This window comes from Podarcis raffonei, chromosome 8 (genome assembly GCF_027172205.1).
Source record: "Podarcis raffonei isolate rPodRaf1 chromosome 8, rPodRaf1.pri, whole genome shotgun sequence".
NCBI lineage: Eukaryota > Metazoa > Chordata > Lepidosauria > Squamata > Lacertidae > Podarcis > Podarcis raffonei.
This window is the reverse complement of record NC_070609.1, coordinates 37,760,512-37,788,376: the sequence shown is the minus strand read 5'-3', so window position 1 is coordinate 37,788,376 and position 27,865 is coordinate 37,760,512. Positions and strand designations below refer to the sequence as shown.

Sequence of the window (27,865 nt, the reverse complement as noted above, 5' to 3'; positions counted from 1 at the left end):
CCAAGTTTACCGTTTTCAAATGTATGAATTTGCTGGACAATCATATATTCCAATTCGCTTCTCCAATGACTAAAAGGTATTGAATGACAGTTACACAGGGCTCTTTCTGAAACCTACTCCCTTTTGCCTCCTCCCCCATTCTTTACCCTTTGCCATCTAAATGAAATTAAATCAATGACCACCAGTTATTCACCCCAGCCTTAATGCATCATTAAAAACCTGTGACCAGGCACCCACAGATCTTATTCTACTATAGAATATGTGTGCTGATAGAGAAGGCATATACATAAGCAGAGATACTAAGCAATACCACTTAAATGAAGGTCAGAGGCTTCCACCCCAGGCCTCATTTGGAAATAAGCCCCGATGAAGAACATGTAACATAATTCTGAATAAATATGTGTAAAGTTGGATTGTCATTACTGTCTGGAGATTTTCAGAAGGAAGGGATGCTAATTACTAGGCAAAACTGTGTTTTTCCATGAGATAGAAAATAAATTTCCATAAATATTAATAATTTCAAAGTGAACAAGCTGCAGAATTCAGGTTCATGCTGGGCGTTAAAAGGACTGTGGATCATCCCAGTGAAATAAAAGATGGCAAAACTTTTCTAGTTTGTGATGACCCTGAGTTCCTGCCCCTCTGTACCAAGCTTTAATATAAAAACACGTACTATCTCCCCCCATTCTTTCCTTACAAAAAGTGCATTTAGTAAGTTTGCAAGAGGTTGCAAATTCAAATTTATATCATGTATGTATTCAGATGTCATTTAAAACCATAATAATTTTATGAGAAAAATATATAGCTAAAATCTTTTAAAATTCCAATTTGCTAAAAAATATATATTTTTATCTATCGCAATTATAAGCCCTGCCAATTTCTTTCCAGAGTTGAAAGGTTACAGTATGATGAAAGAGAACACTTCAAGGAAATTACAGGGTTTATCCCATACACTGGCACAATACTAAACAATGGACTCAAAATCAGCGCCATTAAATTGGATCCCCCCCCCCAATAACCCTATTCAGGGCAGGTTTACAAAACAAGGATAAAGCTAGAAAAAACTTTCACAAAGACAGTTTTTATTGAACTGTTTTATTCTGGCTCAAAATAAAAGCCCCATTTTTCTGTAGCAAGGTACACTGAAGGTATGTCATGCTGCCGTTCACTGGGGTAAAAACACACCCCAACTAGTAAACCCAAAGGATTGGTAGATAAGACGAATTCATACCTTCACAGAATGTCTCATTGGTATTTACAACGTATCTGGTTTAAATAAACTTGGGACACCTCATACAGTATACATACTTATTGCGACATTACAGCACTTGCCTTTTGTCTAAAAAAAAAAATCAAAACTGCTCAGTATCATGATTTGTGGATCCCAAAAAGGCATTGTTGTTAACATGCAAAATAGTACTAAACAATAGTATCTAACTTCTACTGCTTCCAAATACTTGACCCCATAAGTAAACCAATTACAAAATACTTCCTTATAGTGCTATACAAAAAGATATAAAATTATGATTCTATCACTTAAATATTTCCATTTTCTAACAGTGCAGTTATCCACATTTTATCACTACTGAACATAAAGGAGAAACAAAAGAAGATCAGCAAATTAGGTAAAAATTGTTTAATCTTTGGATCCCTTTATTCCTGTGGCTTTCATACACACATACAAAATACAAGTTACCAAATTACTGTTTCTAATTATAACTTAATGTCAAAAAAGTCATAACTAGTATTTCAGAATTGGCAAAAGTTTACTCCATACCAAATCACTGTTGGGATAAGAATAAGCAGTCAATGTCTCCAAGCTACAGTTCATCAAAACTCAAGCAATTGCAAACACTAAATAGTCACTTTTAAATTGAGTATGTCAACATTAAAACAGAGTCAACATTTCAAGAATCAACACATGGAGACATGTCATTTTTATTCCGGGCACATCAAAGGAAACATAAGAACTTGTGTGTGCCTGGGTCATTTTTACTTCCAAGAGTTATCACTAATATGAACTGTGAATTGTGACATGAGTGTTGAGGTTTGTCTTCATTTGAAAAAAGCCCATTAATCTGGTCAAATCCTGCAATATGCCAAAACCTACAAAATGAATTTCTTGCAAGAGAATTATTTTATCCAGTTTTTATATAATGGAAGAACATCTAAAATGTTTATTTTTAGTCAAAATATAAAAATCAAACAAGTTTAAAGCTGAACAGCTATGAGGAACCGCCCCTGCAAAACAACTAATGTGTGTGGTGTGTTTGTGTTTTAGCATTTCAACCCAGCAGGTTTGTAGACTTAAAAATGTTTATTCTTAAAAAATTAGTTGCTTTTATACAGCTATACAAAGTCTTTAGTGTTTCTTTGGCAATGGGATAATCATGGAATTTTACAACTATAAAAAGTTTTCCTTTGCCTAAGAAACAGGATTTACTGTGTTTACATTGTTTTTGACTGACAAAAATCAAGTTTTCTATTGCCCAGCACCCTATTTGACAAAGAGCACAACCATCTCAAAAGGGAGATTAAAGGATTTCCAAAAACAACCTTCACTGGCTCAACACACTCACAGTACTGACGGCCTTCTGCATACAATTGTCTTTGCAGCCTGCAGTAGTAATCAAATACAATTTGATAAATTCTTTTTGTAATGAAAAAAATACTTAAAAACTCCACTGAAGTACTGCTTTATATTTTAACTCTATGTAAGAAATTACTTAAGTCTTCTATCTCAAATATATTTAATGCTCATTGTTTTTGAAGATGGCCATTTTTTCTCCAAAAAGAGTTCTGCTCCATACCCCTTTGAAATTAAAAACAAACCCCAGTGCTGGTGACGAGTTTTACAGCAAATTAACAATTCTTTGCAAAGACTGACACATTCTCTGGATCATGAAGATCTACAGGTCCACCTGCGTTCAACTTCAGCTATGCAGCAACTTTGTTGTCTTTCTAAAAAAAGAAAAAAGAAAAAAATTACTTCCCAACCAATGCCAGTTTAGTCAAATTAATCAAGAACAGTAACAGATAAAAGGCTCAAACTAGAGAAGGCAACATTAACAGTATTCAAAATGGGGCCCAAATCTCTCTAGATTGTATCAGTCATAATTCCAGTTAGCAAAGTCAATTCCAAAATGTCCTGTAAAGCTAGAAATCATTGCAAGAGTGGCTTACTCTTGTGTGCAGAATCCTCTGTAGTCCAACTCAGCTATAGGGTACCTCAGGGACCACCAGATCTCAGCTCAATCACAGAGCTCACCTGCAGGAGCGCCACTGGTTGTTCCCCAAGTTGGCAAGGCTCAATTGACAAGAAGAAATCAAGCCTTTAGTGTCATTGGCCAGAGTTGTGGAATACTCTGCCAATAGAGATTCAGAAGGTGCCTTTTAAACACCTGCTGAAAACTTTTCTGCTTTTCTACTCTGTCAGGCTTATGCAGGCAGGCAATTAAGAATACATCTCTCCACAATAATTAAGTTGATTTCTTATACGGGTTTTACTGCATATGGGTTTTATGTACAATTGTTGCACACCACTCTGATATTTTCTTTGAACAGCTGTACATGGTATTTTTTATACATATTTTTTTAAAAAAATCCTTCCTCACAAATAACGATAATATGGTTGTCCAAAGAAATAAAAATATTGCATCGGAAAGAGAATATACAAGAAAACATTTTATTTTAATGCCTTCAAAGATGCTATGCTCGAGAGAACAATTGTTAAAACGTTTCATGCTGACAGAAATCTCTGACATGTTAGAACAAGAAACTATGTCTACAGATGTGGCTGCAACTTTTTCTCCCACAACCAAACAAATTAACCAAGGGTGGTTCAATGGCTAGCATGTAGTGTAGAAATTCACACTAAGAATAAAAAAACGGAGGCAAAAAGATATACAAGAAAGTTTTCCTTCATATATACTTTTGTGTAGAATATATATAAGTGTATTGATGCATAAAAAGAACTACACTTTAGGTTAACTAAATCTGAATGGCTGCAAAGAAAACTCATGCCCAGTATTTAAGAGATTTTATGAGATGATCTGTTTTTTGATTCTCTCATCCAGTATTAAACATATGTACTATTATTGCAGTTTTTTCAAGGTTTTTCTCATACTTTTTGTATTTTTAATGAAATAATGAGTGGCTGTATCTTGTTCTGATTGTGTGGCATTGTAGCTATTTTTATTTCTGGAATTATTGAATGCAGTGCCTATGGCTATAAGCAACAGATATAGGGTGGGGAACTTGTGGCCTTCTTAGGCAGTTATGAACTACAGCTTCCATCATATTGCTGGCTGGGCCTGGAGTTGAAGTACTTCAAGTGAGAAGGCCACCAGTTCCCCATCCCTGCAGCAGAGTTTGTAAGCAATTACCCTATATTCAAAATCCGCAAATTCTCTGCCGCCACGTCCACCTCTGAATCCACCACGAAATCCTCGAGGGGCGCCATAATTTCCTCTTGTGCCTCCGCGTCCTCTTCCACCCCGGAAGCCGCCAACTCCTCCTCCACCTCCTCTACCTCTGTAGCCACCCCGGCCACGGTTTGGACGCAATGGAATTCCAAATGTCTCTGCATTTAGTCTTCTTTCTTCAGCCCAGGTTGGTCTTCGGTCTCTGAAACATGCAAGTGACAAGAACACTAACTCCAGATCACTATTATTTTCATCAGAAGAAGTATTGATGCCAAAGACAGTTGGACGTTTTCAAGCTGCTTAGTACATTAATATGCACACAGTGAAACTGCATAGTAGCATCACTGTGCAGGAGTGGCATTCCAAACTCCACTTTTGGAACATTTACATTGAGAGCATGGCAAGAGTGAAAAAAAAGTTTCTCAAATCAGAACCAAGTTATATCATTGGCTGCCTGAGTGAAGAATTTCCTGGTTAATGTTACTAGCAGCTGTCAGATTAGTTATCACTTGCCTCATGAGGTCTCCTGATGTTTTACCATGTGAGGCATGGTTCACCAATATCTGGAACATAGCTTTATCAGAATGCTTGAGCAGATACAGATGGGTGGCCGCGGGAGCTGCTAAATCTGCTAATTACAATGCCAATTGGTTTCCCTTACATCAGGCACATTCAACCGGTCGATCGCAATCTACTGGTAGATCACAGGATAAAATAAATTTGCCAAGGTCTCCCCACCCCGAAATAAAATAAAATAAGCTCAACAACTCTTGGCAACGACAATGGGTAGATCACTGCCAGTTTTTTTAATACAGGGAGTAGATTGCAGTCTCTTGGGAGTTGGACGTGCCTGCCTTACATGAACAGGGAGATATCTTCCCATATCCTTCCAGCTTCTCATTTTTTGTTATGGCAGGGGTATTTAAATACAATTTGCTTTCAGTGGAGCAAGAGTGTAATTTGGTACACTTCTTTGCTGTTATTATTTCATTCCGCAACTCTGTATTACTTTTTCTCTGTTACTTTTTTGGGGGTGTCTTGTCTTGTATATATTTTTAGTGAAAGTTTACTGTTCCTTAAGACATGTTGATCCACTGAAGTGGCTCCTACTAAATTAGCTTAGGGAGCACCATGTAAAACAGAACCTTCCATGCTTTGGGGGTAATACCAACTCCTCTGCATCCAGTTTCAGTGAAATTAATTACAGGCGATTCCTCTTTATCAAATTACTGATATAAATGCAAATAAAAATGCTGCCTGTTTGATACTTAAGAAGAAATCAAATAGAAAAGTAACAAAAGGTTTACAGCATATCCCCTTTCCTCTACCAATCCAAGACCACAATAATCAAGTCTTACGGAAGGCTCAACCTTTGCCAAGAGCTTAGATACACCAGAAATGGAAGGGGATATAGGATTCCGCAATGTTTTCACTTTTGAACATCCACTGCAAATTTAAAAACACATCTTTGCCAACAAATCTGGTCCTTGCAAGATCATGGATTATGGTTTGCTACTTCCTAACAAGCCATGATCAGGAAGCCAATAAACTATGATCCCTGGTTTGAACATACAGTAATGGGAAGTCAAGGCTTCCTGGCTATATGGAAGAAGTGAAGTAGGATCAACTGGGAGAGTATAATAATATATAATAATAATTTATTATTTATACCCCGCCCATCTGGCTGAGTTTCCCCAGCCACTCTGGGCGGCTCCCAATCGAGTGTTAAAAACAATACAGCACACAATACAGAAGGCCTGGTATATCATTATGCACAAATGCAGCCAGTCTCGACCTCTCTGAACTACAGTGTATCCAACCCTCTTTGAATTACAAAGCTGTTACTTCGTTTCGTTAACGAAGCCAAATATTTTGCATGCGGCAGTAGCAGCATTACATAGGTATATGGTATAGCGTTTCATGCTGCATTTTAGTATCCATGGATCTTGCCATTTGGAAATTATATTTTCTGCTTGCCCAGTGGACTGCCAAAAAACAAATCAGGTACCTATTGTCATCACAGGAAATGTTATCAAAGAAAGACTTGGTTTTGTCATAATAGCAGTTGGGTCCAAGTGGATCCTCTTCATCTGCATTGCCTTCACTGTTCTGGGTATCAACACCTGAGTCACCTTTATCTTCCCCATTTACAGGCTTCTCTGGTTTATCTTCTAACGAATCCAGGGGGCAGGGGGTGAGAAGAAAGGAAAAGAATAACCTCAGTGAACAATAAATGAAAATGCATCTTCAAAAAAAAGCAGAAAGTGACTTGTGTATAATGCTACCCTAGAAGGATGTTATAGAATAGCACACACAAAAATAGCTTGCCATGAGTTAAGACAACAGCTGTCCCCTCTCTCCCTCTTGGCTATTCTCCTTCCTACTGGTCCTCTCCAACAAACAAGATATTGCTGTAAAAATAGGAAAAAACTGCACTCCCTGTCTGACTTTGGATGACTCAAGTTGTCTTCAAGATGAGAGCAGCACAATTACAGCAACTAAAGAAGTGACAGAAGAGAATGTGGCAAATCACAAAGGGAGTATACTTTTTAAAAGCACTCATTTAATATCTGTTGCAAAGCCTTCCTTGTAAGACTTTAATCCTGCCAGGAACATCCATCCATAAACTTGTGCCGCAAATTTGTCCAAGCAATACTTGATTACATGAATTGTAGGGCTAGCAGCAGAACACACTGCGAAGGGCAGGATTACAGCCCACTGCAGATTGTGCTTTTTTATAATGTCCAGGTAATTTGATGGGGAGCTCAGTACTTCCTATTAAAAATGCAAGATTCTACTCCTTAAAACTGTGAACATATATTAATAATTAATATTGTTATAGTTCTAGACCATCCATCATCCGAAGATAGTGGGGCGCCATGCAACATAATATAAAACCATACAATAAAACTACAAAACAAATATTAAAAATAAAAATTAATGTAAAAATAAACTAATAGCTCTAGCAAAATATTTACAACCTCAGTTTCTTCCAAAGGTCTGAGTAAATAAATGCTTCTTTGAAAGGAACCTAAAAAGCAGCATAAAGCATCACCAGCTGACTCTCTCCAAGGTCAGAGTGATAACTGTGGGCAACTTTCTGTGGTTGAGGTACAGTCACCTATGTAGCTTTTTGCCTCTTACCATAGCTAGTAAAATTAGGGCCACAGAAAATAATAAAAATGCAAGGAAAGGGGAAGTTAATCTACAGAATCTATACAAACTGCAGAATTCAGAATTTCCTAGGTTGGGAACAAAAGTTTAATTTCCTAAATATGGAATACACACAGCACTGCTTATCATTCCCTTGCATAATGTTTCTGATCACCTCAGGGAGGAGGAAAAGCAACAGAGAAAAAAGAGGCAATGAATTATACCCATAGACTTTGAATGCATCTAAGTGAAATCTCTCTTTTCATCTGAACCTATACAACTTAACTTCAAAACACTGCAGGATTAGCCTATTTTAACTCTCAACCCCTACAGGAATAAGAACCCTACTCACAACTCCACATAAAATGAAGTATAAGATAGCACAAGTACGAAAGGTTTTTCTTTCCTTTTTTAAGAACTTTGATTAAAGTGTTTGAAACAGAAGTCAGATTTCCAAATTACATCTAGTTTCCATTAACTACCAGTCATTTAGATCCCGTGTCTATAGAAGGCTCAGGTTAACCTGTAGTTGACAAGTCATTATTCCCTTGAAACAGCATTTCAGCTTACCTTTCAGTTTTAGTTTGTTGTGAAATTCGCGATCTATTTCCTCTTTATTGAATTGTGCATTAGCACTTTCAAAGTCAAAGTCCTTCTCAAACTTCATTGGAACATCCCGTCTAATACCAAATCTTCCTCTGCCTCCCCGGTGACCCCCACGGCCCCTTCGTGCTGAAGGTGCACCTGGAACTGGGGAAAAATAGGTTTTGAAGGGACCTATAAACAAAAGACCTGCAGTTTCAGATTTGTTCTTGTAAGCAGCAACATAAAACTACTATACACAGGACGGATGGAGAGCTTTCCGTCTGCCAAGCAGATATGATTACCAGACATCCGGCTGATCAAGATATATCATCTTCCATTGTTACACTTTCCGCCACTATATAGCTTGAAGCCCCATCATATACTTCTCCTAATAACCTAAGAGGAGCTCTGCTGAATCAGGCCAAAGGCTTATCTAGGCCAGCATTCAGTTCCCACACTGTTCAACCATATGCCTCTGAGAAGTCCACAAAACAGGACACAAGTGCAACAGTCCCTTCCTGCTTGTGTCCCCCAGCAACTGCAATTCAAAGGCAGGCTGCCACTAGTACTATAGCTGCCGATAGCTTTACTCTCCAGGAATTTGTCTAATCCACTTTTAAAGTTGGCAGCCATCACTACATCTTGTGATATAATTCTAGAGTTTGTTTATTTATTAAGCTTATACCCTGCCTTTCTTCCCAAAGGAACCCAGGGCAACACAGTTTTTAACTATACAGTGGTACCTTAGTTTTCGAATGTCTCCGTTTTTTAACATTTCGCTTTTCGAACATGCCTCGGAAGTCGAACATGCCACGTGGCTTCCGTATTGAGGCTTTCATTTTGGGTTTTCAGTTTTCGAACGTTTTGGAACTCAAACAGTCTTCCAAAACATATTACGTTCGAAAACCGAGGTACCATTGTACACTGTGTAAAACTAACCCTTTAAAAGGCTCTGACGTCCTGCAACAATCAATCCCACAAGACCAAATCCTTTCTTTTTTTATTTTAAACCCATTGCTTATCTATTTCGCTAGAGGGTCATAAACATTTGTCACAGTGACTCAGTTCAGAAGTAAATGAAATAATGGTTTCCCATTATGAGAACACCTTGCCACAGGTGCTGGGCTTGTGCATGCTGCACCTCACCCATCCCCTGTGCATGAGAAAGGAGGTACTTCTTTTTGCTGTTTGAAACAAACTGCATTATCCTATTAAGCTCAAGCATAGGGTCTGATTCAACAAAAGTGACTTTTAAAAAGCACTAGAGTTTTTATCCCTTCCAAAAACAAACTCAGTTTACCCATTTGACGTTTGTTTTCATTTCTCAGATGCTCTGCTTCAGATCTTGAAATCTTGTGTGCTTCAGCTAAGAACAAAGAATGCAAAGAACATTTTGTTATTTTTCATTTTCTGTATACTAACTGTGAGCATGTAAGGAAAAAACCTCTAAGGGTTGCATCAGGGCAGTACTGCCCTCTGAGAAGAGTGTGGGGAAAACCCCCACAAGTTAACCCTGCTTGCCAAGCAAGCTGAGACTCCTATGCTGACAGAAATATTTCCCCAACCCACAATACAAGCATTCAGGCATAAGCCTCACCTTACTGCAAGCCATGCCATTTTACTGCAGGGTATTCTTGGTAGTGGCGCCCACCCTGTGAAATGCCCTCCCACCAGATGTCAAAGAGAACAACAACTACCAAACTTTTAGAAGACATCTGAAGGCAACCCTGTTTAGGGAAGCTTTTAATGTTTGATGTATTATTGTATTTTAATATTTGGTTGGAAGCCGCCCAGAGTGGCTGGGGAAGCCCAGCCAGATGGGCAGGGTATGTGGGTATGTATGTATAAATAAACAAATAAACATATTATTATTATTATTATTATGCTTCATGACTCACAAATTTGTGTCTTCAGTGTCCACACTCAAGACACTGAACTTTAAAAATAGACATATGGGTTTCAAACTTTGAATCCAAACTTTGACAAAAGCAATTGCCAAGTCACTTGCAAAGAACAGCTTTTTCACTTTGGCAAGAATTATCAACAGAGCTTAAAATAATCAAGGTCCAAAGGCCAAGTTCTACCTCTTCTGTGCTCCTGATTTTCCAATGATTTTTGACTAGCAGACCCTTGAGGTCTGGCTGAAACAGGACTCCTTCTCCCAACTGGTGCTGAAGCAGATAAGTGGGTTCCTGCTGTTTGTACTGCCTGCTCCAGGGTTGGGCTCTTTCTCAAATGGTCTAACGAAGGACTTGAGCGACCTGAAACAGAAATGACAACATCTTATGCCCAACTTTTAGCATAAGTATTACTTTGAAGTCAATTATCTGCTTTCCCTAGTCAAGACAACTATGTCCAAATAGGAAATGTTTTTGCAACTTTAGCTCCACTAACCCAAGACTTAGGTCACATATATACATTGATTCTCCCTCTATTTTCAAAGGGAAAAACAGGGTGAGATAGCTCATCTTTACCAATGCAGTTATTAGCAAATGTCTGTCACCTAGAACTGCAGCTACTCCCTTAGATACCATGATTTCTTAAAATAAAATAAGCACTAACAGTGAGTAGTATGGATGCAGAAAAAATAGATATTGAAATAGTATCTAATTAAGCTGTTTAGGTGAGGCAGATCTTTTTATTTATCAGCTTCAGTCCAATAGTCAGTGGCCCAGTTTGGATGCCACTATAAACCATGTTTAATGGCTTGTTATTAATGCAGACAATGTTCCTCCCTAGCCAAGGCAAGCCATAATCTCTGGCTTTGCTCTAGGTTCATAGTTTGCAAGCCAAAAAAACAAACATTGGCTTCACATAGTAGTCTGTTTGGAAGAAAAATCACAATGATCCCCAGGGGTTGAGATTTGTTGTCCCCACTAGCAGACTACACCTAAAAGATTATTCAAGCAACTTGGAACACAAGCTCACTTTCAGTGATAGGAGACAAGGCTAACTCTGCACAAAGAAGCAGAAGAGTGGTTCACATGTCATGCTAAATCATGGCTTAGCAATACATGTATGAGCAGGAAGGTGTTGCCATGAGTCTTTGGCTAGTGCATTCCTCCTGTGCCATGTTTGCATGTCACACTAACAATGGTTCATCACAACAGGCTCAACAAACTAAAGTATGATGTGTGGTCTCCTTATCCTCCATGCAACAGGGAGGACTTTGGAAGCTCCCCTCCCCACACTTTTCTTGAATCACAACTTTTTGTAGTTTACTAAAAACTTTAGCCGATTTCAAAAAAAGACACATTCAAATCATGGTTTCAGAAGTTGGCTTGCTCCAACCAATTGGTTTTTTTATAAATCACAATACCTGGTTTGGGAAGCATAATAAAGCAGTGATTCAATGAAAGCAGAATTAAAAGCTACCAAGTCTTCCTTCTTGCAACATGGTAGGAAAGGTGAAGAGGCAGCACAAGAAACTAAGGTTCATTACAGCTAATGCATGTTGTGGTAAACCAGAAAAATAATATATTTCACAATTGAACAACACACTATGGCAATGCATTTACCTTCTTAATCAAAAAGATCAAGAATCTGACTGACACCACCAGCCTTTACCTTGAGAGAGCTGTGTTTTTAATGACCTTGCATCAGTTGTAAAAGTGGAACCAACTGCGCTGCTTTGGGACAAGTTAGCATTGGCTGAAGTTTCAGTTCCAAAAGATGTCAGTGAACTTCCTGCATGAAGTCAGAAAATAGATGTCAAGCCCCTGTGGTGCAAGGCTACACTTGCAGCACTGTCAATGAACTTCAATGTACCAAAATGTGCAGCTACCCTGTTTTGCCTCAAGCAGCTCTAACCATTATACAAGGATTCTGAGAGTTCTCCATTAGTGACCCGTAGCCACTACTACCAAGTACTCCTCAGGAAAAGCTGCATGGTTCTAAAAATGTTTAGTCTTTGTAAGCCTAAGGGGGCTAACCATTTAAATTGCCACTCTTAGACTAAAGCCAACCGACCCAAATGTTAACTAACTCATGTGACAAATAAAAGATGAAAATTTTTATTAAAGCAGCTAAGAAATACCAAAACCAATTCTCAAAAGCTACAAACAATTATGTGATCATGTCTGTGCTAATTTTCTGAATAAAGAAAAGTGTTTTATTAACAGCAGAAATCTGCAGAGATGTCAAAGTATATGCAGAGTAAGTGGTTGAGTATAAGTACAAATACACCACACTCAGCGGAACCACAGGTGAAACATATGGTAACTATTTCAGCTCAGCTGACAAGAAGGCTGCTGTTGGTGAAAGAGACTTGGAATAGATCTCCAAATTCAGTTGTGGCCAAAATTTGAGAAGCACGAACTGAAATTACAGTTTACTAGTTGCCATATCCAAAACTGCATTTATAGTCGGTAAAAAGTTCTCAACGGAAGTACAATATTAAATAAATTACACACAAATTATATTCACAAATTAGCTATGGCAGTCTGTCTCATGATATTTTTACTGTTTTTAAACAATCCATTTATCTTGCTATTAGGCCCTTGCTTTATTCTTCTCCTTTATGTTATTACTGCGATCAGTCAGCAAAGTGAGCCAGTGTACCTATTCACGTATTCCCTAAGGATAACATCAAGCTAATAAGACTGTTAAACTTGGGCTGCTCCTCTCCCTCAAAGCTATTTGAAAGTAATCTTTGATCTATTTATTCTAATGTGGTATGTCTCTAAACATATACACTGCACATAAAGTTGTTCCAAGAAAGATTAGAGGAGACCATCATCAGCAATATGCTATGATTAACTATAAAATTGTAACTTCCTGAAGCTATAGCCCAGATAACCTCTCCCATAGTCATGGAGCACACTTTAAACTCTTACTAGGTTCACACCATAGCTTAGCAACTTCTGAACAAAACCACTTTACAAACTGGAACCTGATGCGGAGATGTCCAGTGACATGCCTGGTGAAATTCTTGTTTCCCACCCACAGGACAATGCTTACTAGACAAAACTATTAGAGAGAAAGCATAATGGTCACAATACTCAGATGTTTACAATTTACTGGATTTGGCCAGAGTCCAATATTTATAAATGTGGAAAAGTAAACCTGACAGTGTAGTTTACTTATAAGGGGGTTACGTTCACAGGGACAGTGCATATATGTGAAATTGTGTACAGTGCGTAACACCATCTAAAAAGCTTGAAAACGCCTCTGCTAAAAATGCTCCCTCCAAACCTCCCTCTCAAACGCCAACTCCCCACAAGCCTCAAAGGTCAGTGCAAGGGCTACTGGGATTACTAGCCATTTCCCCGCTCTTCTTGTGACATTTTTGCACTTTTGTCATTCTTTTTGCACTGTTTTTGCTCTTTTCATACGCTTTTGCAGTTTAAATCAATATACCGTATTTAATCATTTCCCGGCACCACACATATATGCTATTGAGCACAAGTCAAACATACATAAGTGGGGAGACACCTATACTACTATTTTCACACTGGGCATCTAGGAAATTTCAGTATATCCAAGAATGAAGCAGATATGCTCTTGCCTCCCACCATCTTTCCACCAAAGATGCTTTAAACACAGTAAACCAAGAATCTCAGCACACAGTCCCCCATCCAATTTGAAACTATACTAGATCCTGCTTAGCTTTACAAATGTGCTAGCAGTTTAGTATGGTTTAAGGACTGCAGTTTTTGCTCCTGAGCATCAGCTGCCACTGGGTTGAACTACATCAATGTCCCAATGTTGCTCCTACAGGTAACCCCTTTTATCTTCATTGTAAACAAGATTCCAAGTACCCCAAGGAACTGTGATCAACTCTGACAGTCTTATAAAACAGATCTGCCAAAATGAAAACATTTACCAAAATGGGTTTAACATGGACTACTGTGTGCCTACTTGGCCACAAATGTGTCCTGCACAAGAAGAAAGAAAATAGCAGCAGCCAAAGAACACACTGTCCACATTAGTGAAGCTTGCAAAGGAGAAATTATTGAGGGGTAGGTAGGAGGGTGGTCTGGGGAATGTGGCCTTCTTGGGTGAACATGCTTTCATTAGATCAGCTCAGTAAATGTGAATTTTACCTTATGGGGTGGGAACAGTATATACTTGAAAATATTTTAACATTTATATGCTTGCCAAGAAAAGAAGTTTAAAATGCAAACATACCAACACCAACAGCGCCAAATTGCTGGCCCACTAATGGACTTGGACTAAACTGGCTGTAGGCTGGCATTCTGCCAAAAGGACCGTAGGAACCCACAGATTGGAATGAAGAAGTAGAAGACGATCCTAGAGAGGACTAAAGAAAACCACATTCATGGAAGACTATCAAAGCAGAAAAAAACAATTATCATGCTGCATAAAGTTAGCAATAAAATCAGAGTACAAGACCCTTTCTTGAACTGGGTTGCATTAGGAAGTGAGAAATACAACACATTCCAACTGGTGTAAGAAAATGAATTTATTTACCAAATGTGTGCTTATTTTCCAGATAACATAGCCATTTCAATACTCAGAATGGCATGGATCATCCAAAATGCAATAACTAGTTCTTCTGGTCCCTTCACTGCAAGAAGCGAAGTTACAGGGAACCAGGCAGAGGGCCTTCTCAGTAGTGGCACCCTCCCTGTGGAATACCCTCCCATCAGATGTCAAGGAAATAAACAACTACCTGACTTTTAGAAGACATCTGAAGGCAACCCTGTTTAGGGAAGTTTTTAAGGATTGATTTTTTATTATGTTTTTAGTTATGTTGTAAGCCACCCAGAGTGGCTGGGGAAACCCAGCCAGATAGGCAGGGTATAAATAATGATGATAATAATAATAATAATAATAATAATAATAATAATAATAATAATACCTCTGTAGTATATGCTTGATGCAATGGCAAAAATCAAAGACAGACTGCTGCTTATTATTAATAAGTAATATTTATACCCCACCCATCTGGCTGGTGTTTTTATTGAAAACACGATTGGAACCTATCCTACTAGAAATATGGGCTAAAATTTCTAGGTAGTGTAAATGATTGTGCTGTACAACAGTTGGTCATGGAAACAATCAGAAAGGTAGCAAACTTTGGACTTAAGTGGTACCCGGGACATGTTGCAAAATGAAACTGTTGTTGAACTGACTGCTATAAAATTCAACAGGTGAACAATTGCCAAGAAATTCACAGTCGCATTTGACTGTAAAAGAGGAAACTTCCCCAAAATGAGGGGGCTGGTAAAAAGGAAGTAGAAAGGGAAAATGAAGAGGCTTAATAGAAGCTGAGATAAAATGTATACTGCAGACCAGGAAAGATACAACCAGGGCCAAAAGGATGGCAGCATGGTTAACAGTCAAGGAACCTATTGGAGACAAGAAAGCTTTCTTCAGAAAATGAAGGGTCTTGTTCAAAAATAATACAAAAGCTGGCAAAAGAGAAGAGAAAAAAACTTGAGGAGCCTGTCTCTTTAAAAACTTACAGGCAATGACAATGTTTTGTGTGCGTCCAATTGTTGTGTGACCACTGATACACAGCTCCTTTAGTACCCAGAAGAGGGGTGAACAGAGATGGGCCAGAATGGGCTTATGCGCACTCCGCTGATGCACATGGGGGCTAGGAACAGAACCCCCATGCAAAATGGTTGTCATCTGTACAATTACCAACAACACATCATTTACATACATTAGAAGAGACCAGCTGGGAGGCAGCTGGACATCTGGATAACAAGCAAGTCAAATATGTGCTCAAGGAGCTTGGCAGAGAAGCTCAACAAATTCTTTGCATCTGTATTCATAGCAGAAGATGTAGGCCAATCCCTGTGCCTGAATGAAACTTTCTCAAAAAAGGAGTCTAAGGAACTGAGGAAAACAGTGGTGACGAGAGGGCTTGAAAAATTAAAACTGAGAAACTACCAAATCAGGATAGGATCTTCCCAAGAGCTACAAGTTTCATATTTTGGTTTAGAAGATAATCAGTTTCAATCTTGAGTTCTTTATTACCTTGAGGACTGGAAAGTGAGCAATATAACAAATTTTAAAAGGCGATTCAGAAGGGATCTATGAAATTATAGACTGGTTAGCATGTCTGTTCTAGGAAAATTGTTGGAAAGCATTATAAAAGATAGAATTACCAAGAATATAAAAGAACAGGTCTTGCTGAAGAACCAGCATGGCTTCTGCAAGAGTGGGTTCTGTCTCATTAACCGATTAAGACTTCATTCAGGGAGTCAACAAGCATATAGAGGTGATCCAGCTAATGTTTTGTTTTTAGACTTTCAAAAAGCTTTTGATTAAGTCCTTCATCAAAGGCTCCTGAGTAAGCTTAGCAATCATAAAATTGGAGGAGAGGTCCTCTTATGGATGAGTAACTAGCAAGAATAAATGGACAGTTCTGTCAATGGACGGATATAGAAAGTAGAATCCCCCAAGGACTGGTATTGGGATCTGTGCATTTTAACTCGTCCCTAAATGATCTGGAGTAGGGGTAAGCAGTGGCATAGCTAAGTTTGCAGATGATACCAAATTGGGGGTTAAAACAAAAAGGGATCAGCAATTGCTTCAAAAGGATCTCTCCAAATTGGGTGAATAGGCAGTAAAATGGCAAATGCAATTCAATGTAAGCAGTGTAAAGTGATGCATATTGGGGCAAAAAACCCAACAAAAAACAACAACCCCAATTTAACATATATTCTAATGGTGGTTGAACCATCAGCAACTGACCAGGAATGAGTCCTTGGAGTCATGGTGGATAGTGATGAAGATGTTGACGCAGTGTGCAGCTGTGATAAAGGTGAATTTTTATGCTAGGGATCATTAGGAAAGGAATTGAAAATAGAACTGTGAAGATCATAATGCTGCTATACAAATCTATTGTGAGATTGCACTTGGAATACTGCATATGGGTCTAGTTGCCATACCTCAAAAAGGGTAATGTAGTGCTGGAAACGTTTCAGAAAAGGGCAATCAAAATGATTAAGAGGCCAGAGATTTGGGTCTTTTGAGCACAGAAAAAAGGTAAGAGGGGACATGACAGAAATGTGTAAGATCATGCATAATTTGGACATAGTATGATTGTGCAAGTTATGGAGAAAGTATGAGAAGCTTTTATCCCTCTTTCATAATACTAGAACCTGGACCCATTCAATGAAACTGAAGGCTGGAAGTTTCAGGAGAGACAAAAGAAAGTACTTGTTCACATAGGGGCTAGTTAAACAATGGAATTCACTCCCACAAGAAATAGTGATGTCCATCAATTTGGATGGCTTTAAGAAAGGATTAGAGAAATTCATAGTGAATAAGGCAATCAATGGCTGCTAGAGATGCCAGCGATGGAGGTAATAAGCTACTAAATGCCAGCTGCTGGGAATCACAATTGGGAGAGTGCTGTTGTGCTCAGGTGCTGTTTGCAGGCCTCTCAGTGGGAAATCTGGTTGGCCACTGTGAGAAAAGGATGCTGGACTAGATGGGCCTTTGGTTGGATCCAGCATGGCTCTTCTTATGTTAATATACATTTTGTCATTAATAACTTTGTGGAAAATCTCTTGAACACATATAAATAACTTTTCCCCCTAAACAATATAAGATGATCCAGATCATACAGTTTCAGGTATATACACACCAAAACTGATCACAGTGTATAACTAGACATAGCTAAAGCTACAACTGCTACATGGTGACTATACCTGAACGATAGCTGGATCCTGGGGCAGAGAACACTGTGGTTTGGGTGGTTCACAAACGGTTAAATCCTTGATATCACTGCCACGGAATATAATGTATTCAAATACTTCGTCACGAGGTGGTATAGGCCGATCAGTTGGTCTATCTTCTGTACCAAATGAACGAACTGCAGGAAAAAACAAACAAATTTTATCATGCATCATCCAATACTTTCTCATAATATTTACACATAGACTAATAAAAAGCTTGCATCAGTTTGGTCTAACGCATCATGTGACAAAGTGCAGCTGAATATTCATTAGGTTCACTACACTGACACTTTCAAAAGAGCACTTTCCCCCCTCAAGTCAGCTGAATTCATTCAGATCAAGTCTATTTGCATTAAAAGGTCAGTAAGTCATTTTTCTTGATTTACTTAATACAAGCTTACACAAAAGCAGGCAATCTGTAAATTCCCTGGGTGATCGTCTGAAGGCACTGTTTTGCATGGTAGCCTAAATAATGCAGAATGGGCAGCATCTTGCCCAGAAAAGGAGGGAGCAGAGAAAGGGGCATCTGTCGAAGTTAGTTACTAATGTTACTATGGCAAGGTGTGTTGAGGGGAAGCAGAGCCTGAATTAGGGAGGAGTCATAGTTCAGTGGTAGACACACACACACAAGCAAAGGAAGTCATCTTGGCCCATAAGAAAAATGGAAAGCTTTGCAGGTTTAATTTCAGTGAGTTCTATGCTGAGGTAGGGCTGGATGGAATAATGCATAAAGGACGGAGGCATACATAAGGTTAAGCATAATGAGGTGAAAAGGATCATAATGAACAAGGGACAATCTTAAGAATTTCTAGTTCATGTGCCTTGTAAGCAGTACTGAAGTGCAGAAGCAGGAAAATAGACAAGGAAAATAGAAAGAAAACACTTTGTTCACAAATGAGATGAAAATGTATGAGGCTCAGTTTGATTTGTTTGATATGAAGATACAAAAAAAGGCACTTCTATGTATTTTTCCCTTTTGGCTAAGATTATGTGCAGTCTCTGAGAAAAATGTTAAGGTGTATTAGGTACTGTATAACAATCTTCACTTAACCAAAGTAGCCCACATTTCTCATTTCTGCCAAATACTTCTTTGAATACACAGGCAACTTACAAGTAATGTGGATGGAACTTGTGCACATTCAGCTTTACATGCTTGGCATTTTTTTTTTAATTAAAAAGAGAGCAGAGTTCTGTGAAAAAAGACTTTGGTAATCCCACCCATCACTGAATCCAGTGTGTTTTGACTCTATGCAATTTTGGCTTTACATCAGGCTCCCTCAACTTCGGCCCTCCAGATGTTTTGAGACTAAAATTCCCAGCATCCCTGACCACTGGCCCTGCTAGCTAGGGATCATGGGAGTTGTAGGCCAAAAAAATTGGTTTTGGTTTCCTTATTTTTGTCAAACTATGTGAAACCTGTGGTGTTTGCATTTAAATAGCTGGCACCAAGGGACACCCCCCCACTTCTCTCCTGAAAGATGTCTGCACATTCTTAGTTGAAAACAATATGCATAAAATTATACAGTCTTCTTAGGGCAGGGCGCTAACCTGTGGCCCTCCAGATGTTGCATTCAGATTCTCATCAGCCTCAGCCAGCAGGGTTAGTGGTCGGGAATGATGTGAGTTGTAGAAATATCTGAGTGCACATGTGCATCACCTTGTATTGCAGTAAAAATAGTCAACAAGCATGCTCCAAGCAAGTTTATGGAAAGTAAGCAGAACAAGGTGGAACCAAAGTGGTAAGAGTTCTGAGGTGGCATAATGGGCAGTAAGACTTCAGGATGGCAGTGAAAGATAAATGACACTTTTAAAAAATGCTCCCTGATGTACTGTTATTGAGGCAGTTTTAAAAGTATAAGGGAAAAGCAATGGGAGTTTTAGCACAGTATTCTTTTCACTGGGATGATTTCACTTGGATGAATAGATATACAGTATATTCCCTGAGGTGTACTCCTGTAGCAGAACTTAACAAACTCAGTTTACCGCCTCATCCAGCTGTATGTTTAACCGAGGTATGTGCCTCAGCAACTTCTGTGGGACTTACTCCCAAAGTGTGCCTTGCAATGCAGCTGCTTTTGCCTCATTTGTTTTATTTTGGCCAGCCTTCCACAATCTGCTACCCTCTCATTGTTTTGGACTACTGCTCCTGTCAGCCCCAGCCTTTGCGGCTGTGATGAGTCCTACTACCAAAACATCTGGAGATTATACTTGACATCCAGCTTAGAGTGGGCGCTGCAATAACATCCAGCAACCCTAACCCTCCTAGGGGATCTTCAACTGAACCTCGCACAACACATCTCTTTATTAAGATAATTCTACAGGCATCTTTGTTTGAAGCCTGGTTTGCTTGCCCCCCAACTCTACCCCGCCCTTGTAGAAGTGGTGTGCCTCTACATCTCAACTTACCTTCTCAAGACAAACCACCCATCTCTTGTGCGGGAAACCAGTAACCCTCCCTCCCCTGGGTAGTCGATTGAAGCTCGAACAACGAATCTCCAAAGGGAATCTTTATTTAATTCCGTGTTTGCTTGCCTCCAGCTCCGCCTCCACCCCCCGCCTACCTTGCAGGCTTGGCGTGCCTTTTGTATTTCAACTGGGGTCCCTGAAACCGACCACCCACTTCCACTGGGGAGAAGTGGGGGCTGAGGCCTCTCCGTGCCCCGCCCCCAACCAACCGCCAAGCAGGCCGAGACCCCCCGCCCCGGCCACCTTCTCCTTTCCGGGCCGCCTTACCCTTCGCGAGAGCCACCGTGGAGTTCTCGGTGTCGATGGTGTAGAGGATGCCCTCATATCGGATCTCGGCCTTGGAGATCAGGCTGATCTTGCTGCCGATATACGGCGTCCCCCCGCTCATGGCGGCGGCTGAAGCAGAGGCCCGGCTCGAGGCTTCCTCACGCCCCCCTCTAGCACCCCAGTCAGGTCCGGCTTCGGACGGAGCCTCCGCCGCCTCCGCTCCCTCGTTTCCCCCACGCCACAGGCCAGGCCGCTTCCCTCTCGCTCTTCCCCTCGCTTGGGCCCGGAAAGCCACTCAGCGCCCTGCCACACAGGCCTCCACTGCTACAGCTGCCCCGACGCTCCCAACATGGCCGCCGCCCGCTCCGTCAAAGCGCCCGACTCGCCTTTCCTCCTCCTCCACCTCCACCAGCTCAGCCGCGAAATGCATGTTGGGAACAAGACGCCCAATCTCGCGATGAAAGCGAAAGCGCGCGAGGCGGCCGGGAGGCTAGAAATGACGCGGGCGGGAGCGAAGGAAGCCTGACTAGGCCGCGCCACAGCAGGACAAGGAGGCTCTGGACGGGGGGGGGGGGGCTTCTCCGCGGTTAACTGAATGGGACAGGGACACTCCTTTGCAGAGGCTCCGCGCTATATTGGAACCTTTCATAGCAGGCCTGTAGGCCTCTCTGAGGATTCTGGACTACAACTCCTATAATCCCTGAGTACGGCTGGGGCGGAGGGGGCTGCTGGGAGTTGGAGTCCAACGCTTAACGATCGCCGATTGGCCTCCGCCCGCCGGGCTGTCATCCCATGAATTCCATCATGCTCAAGTTCCTTCAGAGAGGGGTGACTACAATACCGCACATCGCGGGTGGGGGAACATCTGTGGCCCTCCATATGTTTAGCAGCTCCCATCAGCCCCTGCAGCCAGCATAGTGAATGGGATGGTCAGGGATGATGGGAGCTCAGTCCAGCAAAGCCATGAGTGCCATAGTTCCCCTGCCTTATAGAAACGGAAGAAGAGGCTGCTGCATTAAGACAATGGTCCAACTAGTCCAGCATCTTGTCACAGTGCCTGAATGAAAAGCCTAGAAGGAAGATCCAAGTGCAGCAACACCCTCCCTTCCAGCAACTGGTTTTCAGAAGCATTGCTGCCTTGCTGCCTCACAGCCACCAAGGGTAGTAGCTTTAACCTAAGAACATAAGAAGAACCTGCTGTATCAGGCCAAAGAAGGCCTATCTAGTCCAGCATCCTGTTCTCACAGTGGCCAACCAGCTCTCCACAATCAGGACCTGAGTAGAAGAGCAGCACTCTTCCCTCCTGCAGTTTCCAGCAATGGGTGTTCAGAACTTTCACTGCCTCTAACCATGTAAGCAGAGCAGACCCATCATGCCATATAGACAATACTTGTGAAAGTAAATCTGCCTCTTGTTTGCAACAAATATTTCTTTGTGGGGTGGGGAATGGTTAATATCTCACATTTGATGAAACCCACATGATTCTGCATCTTTAGTGTATTTAGAGCTCACAGCACTGCTGGAGAGTAACAGCTGGGGAAGAAGGTTTTTGCCTTTGAGCTCTGTGGGCTTTCTGTAGTATCTTGTTGTCCAACTGCTATGGGGAATAGAATGTTGAACTAGATGGATGCTCATTCTGGCTCTGCTTATGTGCACTTGTAATTATATTAACTCAGGAGTAAGCCCTAAGGTTGCTTGTACTTGGGGACAAGTAAACATGCTCAGGACAGGGCTCTTAAAAATTCCCCTTCAGCAAATTTTGCACTGAGCTATTGAAATAAGTGGAATCAACCTCTATAACTTCTTAAAATTTATCTGGATGGCCCCTGAAACCATGCCATGGGCAGAGGTGAAGACCTGTTAATATTTCTGCAGCAGGGTCACTGACTCTAGTATCCAAGAGCTGCCCAATTAGCATAAAATAAGAGTCTCACTGTTTATACTGATTGGAACCAATCAGAGTAAAAGGAGGGGGAAATTGTATTCCCGCAAGTTAAGCATTTAGGAACACTGAAAACAAGATGCTTCATTTTAAAAGGTGTGCAAGTTCTGTTGCATGCAATGGAACTTCAAGGAAAACACAACTTAAATCCCTCTGAAATAAGATATTGCAGCACTCCAAATCATTTGTGTATAGAATTTGTGTATGTGCATAGAAAATATTAGATCTAGTTGAAGGCAACACATGGCGATCTGCATTGATAGTGGCAGTGCATTCCTAACTATTATTATTGTATAATTATAAGATTATTGTAGAAGTGGATGCGGGTGTGGCTTTCATAAAGGGATCCTGCACTTTGTTACCATGCTATTGCCCATAGGTTCTTGCTTTTAGTTCCTACTTAACAGTGAGTGCGGTCCTATCCTTAAGTTATGCTGGTTGAATTTCTGCTAGATGTCAGTGGAACACCATTGAAGAAGAAGAGGAGTTTGGATTTGATATCCCACTTTATCACTACCCTAAGTAGTGTCTCAAAGCAGCTAACATTCTCTTTTCCCTTCCTCCCCCACAACAAGCACTCTGTGAGGTGAGTGAGGCTGAGAGACTTCAAAGAAGTGTGACTAGCCCAAGGTCACCCAGCAGCTGCATGTGGAGGAGCGGAGTCGCAAACCCGGTTCACCAGATTAGGAGACTACCTCTCTTAACCACTACATCACATTGGCACCAGGGGCAAAACCAGTGGGGGATACAGTGAAGAAAGAGCTGATCTGTATTCACAGATGAGTACTTCCCTTCTCCCACTAATAGTGCATCATAAAGAGGTGGTGTAAAGTGACACAGTTCCAGTTATCAGAGAGCACCCAAACTACGACCCCACTGCTCTGCTGGCTGTGGCTGATGGAATTTGTAGTCTAAAACATTTGAAGGACACCATGGCAAAGCTGCTTCACGTGTTGTAAATGTTTAAGAATTTTTAAAGTTTTTGTTTGTAAAAAAAACCTAGAAGAAACATCTTAAATTTGGCTTGTATAACAAAACTTTCATTGTCTGATATCTGTCAAGTGTTGCATGCGGCAAAAAATGACTAATAAATTTAATAATAGACATAAAAATGCTACATATGCCTTGCTGTATTTTTTATGAAAGTGCAGTGAATAGAAAATTCAGTCAAGCAACCTATCAATTTTCTTTGCTGAAATTTGCTCCCCCACCCCTAAACCTTTCAGTTGTTTGAGGTCAGATGAAACTGAAAACAGTTCAGTGCCTTTAAAGAAAGGGTTAAAGAAAGGACTTAGCATTAGAACAAGTCTGTGAAAGTTAATGCAAAAAGTGAGCTTTTGAAAGGAAACAATAAAGCAATAAAACGGGAATGAGATGAGTTTATCTCTACCACAGGCAGGGAGGAGAGGAAGGAGCCGAAAGCCTTTTGTGTGTGTCATAGGATCAAAGAAGGTAAAAGATGTAGGAAAGCCATTGAAAAAGTGTGAAAATGTATGCATTATAAGTACAAGTAATCGGCACAGCATTTTCCTTGCTTATTCTGTAAGGTCAGTCTGCGTAGCATTGGAATTTGTAATAAACACTCTTTTGTTTGAACACCGAACCTGGATCATTAATTGGCCTCCCAGGTTGCCCGCAGGAAAGGATTTTTCCTTATCACTGTCACCATATACCACAAAACAGCCTCAACTAGGCATATGTATTTCTTTCTATTTTGAAAGAGCAAGCCTATGCAGCTTATCTGTAGTATGACAGAGGCTACTGCTTTTCAGTACTCAGTAAGGAAAGCATGCAAAATATCTGGAGCTGAGTGATAATACTGTTGTAGAAGATGTTCGATATTTACTGAGGCCCTATGCAGTCTATGTGGGCTGAGTTGCTTGGATGAGTCATGCAGTATATTAACAAAAGAGATGGTACTCACAATCCAAATTTGATGGTGTGCATGTGTGTGTGATAGAAAGGTAAAGGCAATGTATAACCTTTCGCCTAAAAATAATGAAAAGTTTAGAGTATAGTTAGTATAGTAAAGTTAGTCATACTTATTATGTGTGCACTTAGGTTTTATTTATTTATTTATTATTGACATAACTATAGAAACAAAAATCTTTTCCATCTCCTATTTCCTTATCATGCATTCCATAACTCAGAAAAACCCAATTCCATCTTTTGGCAAAATCAGCACTACCTGGCCTTCCTTCCTTTCTTCTGACTAGCTCCATCAACTTGTCTGTTACAACCAATTCCATACATGTCATCAGCCATTCATTCCCATTCTGTTGGGCCTGTTGGCACTTCTATTTTCTTGCCCATTCAAGAGGGTGAATCCAAAGAAAGACTTCAGATGATGTTCACATGATGGCCATAAGGTCCTGGTACGTTTCAGTTTGCAGAGGCAGTGAGTCGGGTATTGCAATTAGTGTCATATAGGGTTTTATAGCTTAAAAATAACACTTCGTAACATATAGACAGCCAGTGCATGCATATAGGATTATATTGCAAGACATCATAATTGAGTGACTAACATAAATAAGGAGGACCTTAGATAGCTCAGGAATGGGTTGAGTTCACAAAGCTCTTCCTTCAATCATTAGCAGTTATTAAGATGCCCTCCCATTTGGCATTCTTAATGGCCCATTACCTTCCCTTTGTCTTTCTTAATGGCTCTTCTCCGAGTTGATTACCAGGCTGGCTTGCTATTCCAGCAATTGAATCTGCTGGATCCAGGAATTAGAAGGGGCACAGGTATTAGGCATTCAGCTTAACCACTCAAAACTCATAACGGTATTCATGACTTACATCAGGGGTCGGCAACCTAAAGCCCATGGGCTGGTAGCGGCCCACAAGGCTTCTCTAACTGGCCCATGGCAACCCCTGCCACCCCCTGTTGCCCCTTGCCGCCCACTCTTACTGGCGCGGCGCGGGGACCGACTTCTGGGTTGATGGCACCTGCGCGCATGTGCATGGGCGCTCCTCTGACCCGGATGTGCACTGGAAATAACGTGTGTGCACGCGTGTGGGACGGAGAAGCACCCCTTCGCATGCACACACACTATTTCCTGCGCACTTCTGGGTTGGAGGAGCACCGGAAATGTCATGTGCGCACGCGCACGGGTGCTCCTCCGACCTGGAAGAGTGAGCGAGCACACACACTCCAGCCCATCTGATAGACGGAGCGTCAACTAGCCCATCCTTGGATAAGGTTGCCGACCTCTAACTTACATCATGTTGAATGAATCAAACCAAGGCCTTGAAAACGGGAAGACATTCATACAACTATATACCAAATCATACTAAATCATATGATATGCCATCCAGCATTTTAGCACTACTGGTTTATTGAAATAGCTGCCATTTCTAACACTGCATTTAAAATATAAGAAAGCCCATTTATAGGAAAGCACCCTCAGAGTCATTTGCCTCCTAAGCAAAAATAACTGTCCCCAGCAGACTTAAAGCGCAATATTATCATCTTCAAATAGGGTTTTACTACCGGATAAGTGTACCAGGTAGAATTATAGCCTTATCATGACTTTTTTATTTTAAAAATTTATATCAATTATAAAGTCCAATTGAAATCTACTCGATTTGCCCACCTATGTTTGACACCAGGGTGGCATTTAAAATAATTTAAATTATTGCATTGAAAAAAAGGTTCACAGGAATTTCTACCACTTTCATTTGGTAATTTTTAGCTTTTTCCGTAAGTACTGAAGAATGCAACAGTGGAACAGAGAAGCATGACTAGCATGATGAGGAGATTTCACCCCTCCCATATCCAAGAATCTCCTGATGAGTCTGGTGATTCTCCAGAGAGAAGGAGGCGTGTTCTGCTCTCTACTTATTCTGCTCCAGCACCACATCAAAGAGTCAGTCAGTCAGTGTGCCGGAGAGAGAGAGACTGAGTGTTAGAGATCGTGGTTGCTGCTAAGAGCAGCTGCAGACACTCAGTGCAGTGCAGCATTCATTTATGCTTAGACCTATTTAGCTCTGTATATAGTTGTATAATAGTTGTAGATAGAATAAAGAAGTTATTCTACAGAGCTGCTCTCCGAGTCGTTTATATACTCTGCTAGACTTTGCTAGACTCTGCTGTGCGACGACTGTCTTCTTGTTGGAGTGAATCTGGTGCTCACAACTCTTAAGCTGTGAGTCCACAGCACTTTGACCTGTTCCTGTGCAGAAGGTGGTCTCTGGAAGTGCTACCCAGCTCGCCTAGCCCATTCGGGGCTGAAGTGTATGAGTCCAGTTAGTGGCACTGGCTCAAGGGCGATGCTGACAATTTGCTCGGATTAAATTTTTCATATGCAGGTAGGTGCTGCCATCTAGTTTTTAGTGTGAGCTCTGCTCCATATTCTTGAGAGCCTTCTTTCATGTGAGATCAGCATCTCCAAGAGAATGTACAGCACCCTTTATTTCAGAAGACCTTTTCTTACCTGAATTGTGCGAAACACCTAGATTGGTCCAAAAGTCTGAAGAAGAAGAAGAGTAGTTTGGACTTGATATCCCACCTTTCACTCTCCTTAAGGAGTCTCAAAGCGGCTCACAATCTCCTTTCCCTTCCTCCCCCACAACAAACACTCTGTGAGGTGAGTGAGGCTGAGAGACTTCAGAGAAGCATGACTAGCCCAAGGTCACCCAGCAGCTGCATGTGGAGGAGCGGAGACGCGAACCTGGTTCACCAGATCATGAGTCCACCGCTCTTAACCACTACACCATGCTGGCTAACAGCACAACCGTCACCATATATTTCTTATAAGTAGATCCTATTAAGTTCAAATGGGACGCGGGTGGCGCTGTGGTCTAAACCACTGAGCCTTGGTTTGAATAAACATTCACAAACTTTTTATTGATAATATTTAGATAGATAAATTAAGGATCTGTACTGTTTTGTAACATGCAGAAAATAACATATGTTGATAAACCAGAGAGAGGAGCTGAGGGAAGTTGGGCGGGAAGGGGAGGGTGGGTTATGTTTTGGGGAGGGAAAAATAGGGGGGAATTTAAGTATGATATGTTTTTTGATAAAATGTTATGCTGAAATTACTAATAAAAAAATATTAAAAAATAAAATAAACCACTGAGCCTTGGGCTTGCTGATCAAAAGGTTGGCGGTTCGAATCCCCGTGATGAGGTGAGCTCCCATTGCTCAATCCCAGCTCCTGGCAACCTAGAAGTTCGAAAGCACCCCAAAAAAGTTCAAGTAGATTAATAGGTACTGCTCTGGTGGGAAGGTAAATGGCATTTCTGTGAGCTGCTCTGGTGTCGGTGTTCCGTTGCGCCAGAAGCGGCTTAGTCAGGGGTCCCTTTACCTTATTAAGTTCAACAGGGCTTACTCCCAAGTAAGTTCGGCAAATATTTACTGGGTA

The 27,865-nt window shown here is 40.8% G+C and overlaps 2 protein-coding genes across 10 annotated transcripts in view; one reads left to right on the top strand and one right to left on the bottom strand.

Annotated features, from left to right (window-relative positions):
• SS18L2 (SS18 like 2) overlaps positions 1-27,865 on the top strand; it is a 283,426-nt gene that overhangs the window by 215,730 nt on the left and 39,831 nt on the right. The window lies entirely within an intron of this gene.
• LSM14A (LSM14A mRNA processing body assembly factor) lies at positions 1,622-20,978 on the bottom strand. Of its 9 annotated transcripts, none has more exons than XM_053399319.1 (10): positions 20,555-20,975; positions 17,795-17,958; positions 14,292-14,424; positions 11,730-11,849; positions 10,247-10,423; positions 9,463-9,528; positions 8,148-8,354; positions 6,433-6,595; positions 4,386-4,626; positions 1,622-2,961 (listed from the first exon to the last, which is right to left on the bottom strand). In XM_053399319.1, exons 1-10 carry the CDS (start codon positions 20,673-20,675, stop codon positions 2,938-2,940), a joined length of 1,416 nt encoding a protein of 471 aa, XP_053255294.1. In that variant the 5' UTR covers positions 20,676-20,975; the 3' UTR covers positions 1,622-2,937. The 9 variants fall into 9 exon arrangements, with proteins under 9 accessions (XP_053255294.1, XP_053255295.1, XP_053255297.1 ...); XM_053399320.1 differs by having other exon boundaries at positions 8,148-8,327; XM_053399322.1 differs by lacking the exon at positions 11,730-11,849 and having other exon boundaries at positions 8,148-8,327; positions 20,555-20,978.

What these genes read in the sequence shown, in the direction of transcription:
- LSM14A (XM_053399319.1), bottom strand. Translation starts at nt 20,675, where the DNA reads ATGAGCGGGGGGACGCCGTATATCGGCAGCAAGATCAGCCTGATCTCC. An exon ending in CAACAAACTAAAACTGAAAG is followed by an intron (nt 6,596 to 8,147) that starts GTAAGCTGAAAT and finishes TGGATTCGTTAG; the next exon opens with AAGATAAACCAGAGAAGCCT. An exon ending in TTGCGGATTTTGAATATAGG is followed by an intron (nt 2,962 to 4,385) that starts GTAATTGCTTAC and finishes TTCTTTTTTTAG; the next exon opens with AAAGACAACAAAGTTGCTGC.